Source organism: Rissa tridactyla, chromosome 12, assembly GCF_028500815.1.
Source record: "Rissa tridactyla isolate bRisTri1 chromosome 12, bRisTri1.patW.cur.20221130, whole genome shotgun sequence".
NCBI classification, from domain to species: Eukaryota; Metazoa; Chordata; class Aves; order Charadriiformes; family Laridae; genus Rissa; species Rissa tridactyla.
In genome coordinates this window covers 4362985-4371632 of record NC_071477.1, presented here as the reverse complement: position 1 = coordinate 4371632, position 8648 = coordinate 4362985, and the positions used below count along the sequence as shown (strand labels likewise).

General features: G+C 59.3%; 1 protein-coding gene across 1 annotated transcript; it reads right to left on the bottom strand.

Annotated features, from left to right (window-relative positions):
• Positions 1-287: 287 nt before the first annotated feature.
• Positions 288-4582, bottom strand: SOX18 (SRY-box transcription factor 18). The gene is made up of 2 exons (XM_054218873.1): positions 3944-4582; positions 288-2049 (listed from the first exon to the last, which is right to left on the bottom strand). The coding sequence occupies exons 1-2, from the start codon at positions 4356-4358 to the stop codon at positions 1199-1201; spliced, it is 1266 nt and encodes a 421-aa protein (XP_054074848.1). The 5' UTR covers positions 4359-4582; the 3' UTR covers positions 288-1198.
• Between the last annotated feature and the right edge of the window lie 4066 nt (positions 4583-8648).

Here is an 8648-nt window from a genome sequence, read left to right as displayed (position 1 = left end):
GGCACGGCGCGGTGCCGTGGGGTGGCCGCCAGCATCCCATCCCGCTGCCGGCGCTGCCGGAGCCGCCGTCCTGTCCCGTCCCATCCCGTCTCGTCCCGTCCCGCGCCGAGCCCAGCCGCGCTGGCGGAGCCCAAGGCGGCTGCCGGGGCGGGCGGGCGGCAGCCTGGAAATTAATACATTTGCCAGGTTGTCAAAGCATTAATCAACGGATACAAAAATCTGGAAATGGTTGGGACAACATGTATTTGCGGAAAATATGTGTTCACACAACAAGCACACAAGATGGGAACAATTATATGAAGATGTTTTAATAATTAACCGGTATAAAACAGTTTGCTCTCCATACAGTTCTAGACCATAAAAGTGTTTGCAGTCATATTTTTCTTTTGTACAAAATTCCAGTCAATTGTTCCACAATATTTACATTGTCATTCCCTTTTCACAAAATATCTCCTTTTACCCTTTTACCCCCCCCCCTTTTTTTTTTTTAAAATCCAGCTTTGCTACATAAATGCTTTAGATCTCATGGATATCCCTTGATTTATTTTTAAAAAGTCTAATAAAAAAAACCCAGAAGACATTAAATACCATTTTATATATAAAAATGCTTAGTAAAAATATAGTTTTGTTGCCCAATTAAAATATATTGCTGAGAATACAGTAAAAACTGTCCTAAAGCCCACCCCTAACAGGCGCCGACTCTTTAACGGCCCCGGCAAACTCTTCCTAAAAGTTTCTCCCCCCTCCGTAAGTTCGCCTGCCCTTGGGTTAAATACTGGGGGCAGGTCGCTTTGCCTGGTCCTGGCGGTGGTTGTTTCGGGCAGGATTTACTGGAATTGGCTTAAAAATGCCCCCTTGGAGCCGGTGGGAGCTACAGCTATGCCCTGCCGAGGGCTGGAGCGGGGAGAGAGGCAGGCAGGCTAGTGCTTGGGAAAGGCGTCTATCTGTGTTATATAGTTATACGGTATATCAGTGAGTTCAGCATGGTTCTTTCTCTAAAAAAAAAAAAACAAAACAAAAAAAACCAAAAAAAAATTAAAAAAAATAATTAAAAAAAACCAAACCAAACAAAAGAAAGCGATGCATTTAATGAGATACTCTAAATATTATGGAGCTCGTGGTTAAAGGAGGATGGCTTTTTTGTTTTTAGGGGAGAGTCGGGGCTCTCCCAGTGAGAGCATCGGACGGTGGGGCCAACCTAACCGGTGATGCAGGGGCTATAGTAAACAGCGCTGCTGGCATCGGACAAGGCGGATATCAAGCTGCTCTCCTCGCAGGAGATGCTTCTAGGAGTCACTTTGGACAGGGAGACATGGTAAGGGAGTCCCGAGGCTTCGGGACGAGTCCTGCTCATGTTCAAATACTGGTCAAACTCGTTGCGGTCAACGTCTGTCCACAGCTCGGTTTGGTTCAAGTGATCCACGCTCTCCATGTGGTGGGCTTCGGGTGGGGGCGAGAGCTGGCCCAGGTGGGCGGAAAGCCCGTTCTGAGTTCCCGAGCACATCTGGTTGTAGTATATGCTGGAGGGATGGGGAGTCCTCATGGCGTCGGCCAAGTGCGAGGGGGTCTGCGCGTAGGGCACTGCCACGTCCCGCCCCATGCACTTCTCCTGGGGAAACTCCATCTGGTGATGGTGGTGGTAGCCGCGAAAGGGCATCATGTTGCAGTCATCCTGCATGTGCGGAGGGAAAAACGCCGGCTCGGTCTGTTCCAAGACATCCAAGGGAGACATCTCAGGAGTTGGCAAGCCATAGTTTTCAATATCCGACCCCATGGAGTGGAGTTCTCTGAAGTGGTTAAGTGGGGGAGGCTGGGGGTGGCCCGGCTGGCTGCCGCCATGGTGACTCATGCTGAAGTTGTCACTGCAAGGCTGGGAAAGGTTATGCAGGAGGATATTGGGTTCCATCCTCTTGATTTTCTTGGCTTGCTTCTTTCTCCTTGGGCGGTACTTGTAGTTGGGGTGATCCTGGAGATGCTGGATTCGCAGCCGCTCTGCCTCTTCCACGAAGGGACGCTTGTCACTGGCGCTCAGCGCCTTCCATGACTGGCCTGGAAGAGGAAAGCAAAGCTCTGTGACACCGGCTCGGCCACCCGGCACTGGCCGGGATCTGGGGGCACCTGGGGAGAAGGCACCCTTGCGGTGGGAAGGGCTCCTTTGGCCGGTTCAGCACTTGAGCTGGCACAAGGGGAATAGGAGCCCAAGCAGGGCTGTCCCAGCAGCAGGCTCAGGCTGTGCCCAGCGCTTCGGCGCAGTGGGAGAATGGGGGTGCAAAGCCCCGGGGGGGAAGACACTGCAGGAACCCCTCTGCCAGAGCAGAGGATTCTGCCTTCCTCAGGACCGCCTGCTCTCCGGGGTGCCTGCTTCCCTGCATCCCGCATCCACAGTCCTGCTCCCCTCCAGCCATGACCGCCCATCCCCAAACCCCGCACCCTGCAGCCCCGTATCCTGAATCCCACGTCCCCGCACCCCGCAGCCCCGTGTCTCCGCATCCTGCTGCCCCGTCTGGCCATATCCTGCTTCCCGTAGTCCCGCATCCTGCAACTCCGTCTATCCATATCCTGCTTCCCGTGTTCCCACATCCCGCATCCTACAGTTGTGTATCCCGCATCCTGCAGCCCTGTATTCCCATATCCTGCATCCCCGCAGCTGTGTGCCCCACAGCCCCGTATCTCTGCGTCCCGCAGACCCATTTCCCTGCATCTTGCGTGCATGCAGCTCTGCGTCCTCACATCCCACAACCCACAGCCCCATATTCCCACATCCTCTAACACCACATCCCACAGCCCTTGATCCCACAGCCCTGCATCCTTGCAGCCGGCATCCTTGGTCCCATATCCTTACATCTTACATCCCACAACTCTCTAGCCTTGCAGCCTTACAGCCCTGCATGCCCCAGCCCCGAATCCCGCGGCACACTATCCCTGCATCCCGCAGCACCCTATCCTTGTAACCCAGCTCCTGCACTCCCATAACCTCACAGCCTGCATCCTGCAGTCCTGTGTCTTTGCAGCCTGGATACACAGTCCCGTATCCTTGCATCCCATGTCTCACCGCCTCATAGCCTTGCAGCCTCCTCCCACAGCCCTGTACCCTTGCAGCGCACATCCCAATACCCTGTACCCCTTCATCCCACACTCACATCCCTGTATCCCTGCATCCCACACTCACATCCTTGTATCCCTGCATCCCAATACCTCCTACCCCTACAACCCACATCCCCAGCCCTGTATCCCTGCATCCCAACACCCCGTATCCCCGCAGCACATATCCACAGCCTTGTAACTGCATCCCGCTGTCCTATACCCCTGCAGCCCAAGCCTCCAGCCCTGTGTCCCTGCATCCTGCTGCTCTGGACTCCCGCAGTCTACACCCCTGGCTCCATATCCCTGTATCCCTCTGCCCTGGGCCCCTGCAGCCTGCATCCCCAGCCCCATAACTGCCTATCCCTACATCCCCAGCCCTGTACCCTCATATCCCTGCATCCCCATCCCCGTATCTCCGCATCCCTTCATCCCTAACTCTGTACCCCTGCATCCCACAGTCCTGCACTATTTCAGGCTGTGTCCCCAGCCCCATACCCCCGCATCCCCACATCCCTAGCTCTGTACCCCCCATCCCTGCATCCCCAGCCCCATACCCCTGCATCCCCACATCCCTAGCTCTGTACCCCCCCATCCCTGCATCCCCAGCCCCATACCCCTGTATCCCCGCATCCCTACCTCTGTAGCCCCACATCCCACAGTCCTGCACTCTTGTAGCCCACGTCCCTAGCCCCGTACTCCCTCATCCCCACATCCCCAGCCCCATACCCTCGCATCCCCGCGTCCCTAGCTCCTCACCCCTGCATCCCCAGCCCCGTAACCCGGCATCCCCAGCCCCCCACCGCCAAAATCCCCGCACCCCCGTCCCCGCACCCCTCCTCCCGCAGCCCATCCCGCTCACCCAGCATCTTGCTGAGCACGGCGTTGTGCAGGTCGGGGTTCTGCTGCGCCAGCCGCTTGCGCTCATCCTTCGCCCAGACCATGAAGGCGTTCATGGGCCGGCGGATGCGGGAGTCCTCGCCAGCCTTGCCCTCGGCGCGGCCGGCCGGGGGGCTGTATCCATAGCCCGGCTCGGGGCTGGGCGAGCGGCTGGGGGCCGCGCCGGGGGCCGCGCCGGGGGCCGCGCCGCCGGGGCCGGGGCCGAAGGCGAAGCCGGGCTCGGGGCTGGGCGTGCGGCTGGCGGGGGAGGCGGCTCCCGGGGGGCGCGGGAAGGCGAGCCCGGGCTCAGCGGCCGGCACGGCGGCGGTGACCCATGAACAGTCGCCCCGGGGTTGCGATATCTCCTCTCGGCAGTAGTTAGACTCAGATATATTCATTCCAGCTGGACAGCACTTTGTGTCCGACCCGACCGGGTGCCGGAGAAAGAACCGGGTCCCGCCGCGTCCCACCGGGTCCAGCAGCCGCCGAGCAGCAGCCCCGCCGCTCGCCTCCCTCGCCTGCGCTTCGGGGGGATTTGGGGTCGGCTTGTTTTGTTTTGGTTTCTTTTCTTTTCTTTTTTTTTTTCCTCTTTTATTTTTTTTTTCCCCCCTTTCCCCCCAAAAAAAACTTTTGGGATGATGCTGGGCTGGAAGGGGCAAAATATAGCCGGGCTGGACCAATCAGCGGGGCGGAGGGGAGGAGGAGGAGGAGGAGGAGGACGACGACGACGACGACGACGAGAGGGAGAGGAGGAGGAGGTGGAGGAGGAGGAGATGAGGGGGAGGAGGAGGAGAAGGAGGAGATGAGGGGGAGGAGGAGGAGGAAGGGGGACGTCCCCAGGCACCAGCAGGAAGAGCCACCCGGGGAGGGCCGGTCTGGGACCGGTGTGGACGCTGCTGCCCAGTTCCCTTCCTTGCAAGGAGGAGGGTTATTATTTTTTTCTCTGCCTTCTTTTCCTTTCTTTCTTTCTTTTTTTTTTTTTTTTTTTTTTTTTTTCATTGCAAGCCCCTTTGCTGGCTCCTTGCAGCCCCGCCGAGCCGAGGCAGGGAAGTGTTTAGCTTTGCCTGCCAGGCTGCCTGTTTGCAGGCGGGGAGGGATGCTTGGGGCTTCGCGTTTATTTTTCTTATGACTTTTTTCATGTGTGTGTTTTGGCCAGCATTCCCCGTCCGGGGTCGGGAGCAGCCCTGGGGTGAAGGCAAGGGCGAGCCCTCTTCCCCTGGCAATTTTCTGGTGGGAATTTCGATGCCGGGGGGGGGTGGAGAAATTTCTCCTTGCTTTCATGTTTCCAGCCTGTCAGCCTAGGGACTGCTGAAGAATGGTGTGTTCAGTGGTGGCCGGGTGATTGCGGCTAAAAGCTGCCTCCCGAGCTGCGCTGCTGGGGTTGGCACGGCTGTGCCATTGCCACACGCGCCGTGGGCACGGCAGCATCCCCACGGCACCCTGCCATCGGCGGCTGCCGAGAAGGAGCGTGTCGCCCGCCTCCAGGTCACTGCTCGGCTCGCTCGGCTGCCGTCCAGCAGAGATTTGCAGTGCCAAGCGGCAGGCTAGGTGGTCTGAAGGTCCTTCCTGCCCTTGGCATGGAGGAGTTATGATCTGCAGGACCTGTTTGCAAGCAAGGAGATCTGCCTGAACACTGTCCCTGCTCCCTGACACCCCCCAGGCAACCGGGTTGATGTGTGAAAGATGCCCCAGCTCTGGGTATCTGCCTCTGAGCCCCCTCCGGCTGCGGACATGCCCAGATCCCAGCCTGAAATGTGAACCTCGGCGTTAGGAAGACTTGGGGCACTGGGTTGCGCAAGATCCGAGCTCCCAGCCTCCTCGAAGCGGTGGGGTATTGCATGCCATGGTTTCTGTGTGTCTGGAAGTGATTTGAAAAAGCTGATCCGCTGTTAACCCTAAACAAAACAAAGGCCTTAAAAAAAAAAAAAAAATCGTCTCACTTATTCTTCAATCACTAGCCAGGAGTGACAGAGGTTTCGGGTGAAATTTCCTTCACGTTTCTGGAGCCTCTTATTAATATTTTGCAAGAGCACATCAGCACCAGCCTGCAGGAGAGCCCGTATGGCAGCAAGGAGCCTCCTCTCCACTCTCCCCTGTCCTGCCCCGGCTGTACAGCCGAGCAAGGTGCTGGGGCATCGCCATGCTGGAGGAGCAGCCGTGTGCCACCATCCGGAGCCGAGCCCCCGAGCCGCCGGAGGCTTTGGCTCTTTGCTCCTGCCCTGGGAAGCAGCAAGGTGGGTGCTGGGGGGAGCTGGGGGCCCCCAGCCCAGGACATGCGGCTGCTTGGGGGTGAAGTGAGCAGCCTTTGGGGCAGTTGGTCACCCCAAGCACATGCCTTGGCTGCCGATCCTGGCCCTTCTGCCTGGCTTCATCCAAGCATGCTGCCCCAGCAGCATCCTTGGCCTCCGGGTGGCCTCAGGGCTTCCCTGGAGCTGCTGTTGGACCTGGTGCCACCAGTTGGCATTTGGGACATGGTGGGGATGAGCTGCAGTGGGGTGAGAGAGGGGGAAGCTCGGATTTTCCCGGGCCTGAAAACGGTGCTAAGAGCTGGGGCAAACCCTTCTGCGGGGGGGGAGGAAGGCAGATGAAGAGCCTCGTGCCCGCCACCCTTGCTCTGTGCAACCGCTCCAAGCCTGGGCCTCCTCCACACGGGATGGCAGTGGGCTCGCGATGCTTCCTTCTGCAGGGGAACGAACACCCCCTCATCCCACTGCCTCGGACTCCTGCTGCCACCCGACCTCCTGCCCATGTCTGGCAGCTGCCGCCCACCTTGAAAAGCAGCTGGACCAAAGGTGGTCCCCAGCGCCCTTGGGGACATGGCTGCGTGGGGCTGCCCTGATGGGGACCCAGAGGCTCCGGCGTAAAAGCCGATCCTGCAGGCAGGGCTGGGAGCGGGACAGTGCGGGGCGAGGGGCTGGAGCGGTGCCGCTGTCCCTGCTGCAGGGGGGTGGTTTGGGATCTCCTCCCCTAAACCACCCTCCACCCATGGAGCAAAGCCGAGCGCTTCAACCCCAGTGCACGAGCGCGGTGCAAACCCTGCCTTGCAGTGCATTTGCTGTCGGTGCTGCATCCCGGAGCAGGGATGGGGACGAAGAGCCAAGGGAGGGTGGCACAGGGGGAAAAGACATGGCTGCTGGAAGGGGAAGGGTGAGAGCTGCAAAGCAGGGAAAGAGGGGAAGGAGAGCTGCGAGGGGGGATGGAGCAGCATGCAAAGCACCCAAAAAATGCCCGGGTGCAAAAATGCCTGGCTGCAAAGCACTCAAAAATGCCTAGAGCAGGGGATGGAGGGGCTGCGCTGCCTGCACGGGCGATGCCGTACCACTTTGCTCCCCCTCCCCACAGCCGGCACCCGTCCCGCAGATCAAAAGCACCTTCACCCAGCCGGGGAGCGGGGTGAAGCACACGGGGTCAGTGCCCGGCTCCGCTTTCCCATGGGACACACACACACACAAAACCCCCACAGCACAACCCCTCCTTTCACCCTGCTGCCCCGGGGACATCACGGGGAGCTGGTGACCCCCTGGCCCTGGGTCGTCACCAGTTGCATCTGTGGCGGCGCGCGGGGAGGAAGCGCTGGACATCCCTGGGCAGAGATAAGATCGGCGAGCGCGCCAGCTGGGTGACCTCTCCCCGCGCCCTCCTCGCCGGGGCTGGCGTCGGGCGAGCTGGACCCTGGCCCAGCACACAACCTCAGGAGTTGTATAGTATTTTTTTTTTCTTTTTTTTTTCTCTCTCCTCCCCCCCACCCCCCCCTTCCCCAGTTTTATTAGGCTGGCGGCTCGCCGCCCCCACCCCGGCCCCCGGTTTCCCTTCCTAGCATCCCGCGCAGCCCAGCGCCACACCTAGCAGAGGAAGCGTGGCGGGGACGGCAGCCTCCGCTCCCCAGCACAAAGGCGTTTTCCCTCCCTGCCCCCAGCCCGCACCCCTGGCTGCCCATTATTCCTCCCAGCCGGGTCCGACGCCGAGCTCCCACCCGCCTAAAAATAGACTCAGCACCACCTGGACCATCCCAAGGGGTCTCGGGGATTTGGGGACTCAAAGGGTGGGGGAGGGGATGGCAAGAAGGTAAGAGCGAGCGTTTCTGGCTGAGCCTGATGGTTATTTTTGGTGCTGATGGCTGCGGGTGGGTGCAGGAGCCCCAGGCTGGGTTAGGGGCTGTATAACCAAATCCAAGGGATTTACCCCCAAAATTTGCATCCAGGTTACAGAGGTGGATGCCGGCAGGGCCCCCGCGGCACAGCAGCAGCAAAGCCCCAAACCGTGTTGGGAAAATTGCTTTTAATTCTCATTTTGCAGAGGGTGCAAGGCACAAGGGGAGCAGCCACCGGGGCAGGGGCAGGACCTGTCCCCGTCCCTGTCCCCGTCCCTGTCCCCGGGCCCGGCTGCGGGCTCTCCACCCTCCTGCGGTGCCCAGCGCCTTCTCCACTCACTCACACGGACCAGCCTCCCTCCTAGATGTGTCCACGCCGCTAATGAACCAGTCACCACGCAATTACTGTAGGGCTGGTGCGCACAATTGGATGAATGAGACATTTCACAGGTAGAGTTTTGCTGTTAATTACAGGTAATAATTATCTCGAGGGCACACCACACAGGGACCCGGAGCGGTGCGGCCGGGAGGGATGGATGTGACCTCAACCAACTCCTCATCCCTAAGGAGATGCCCGTTACCAGGGGTGGCAGAGGGG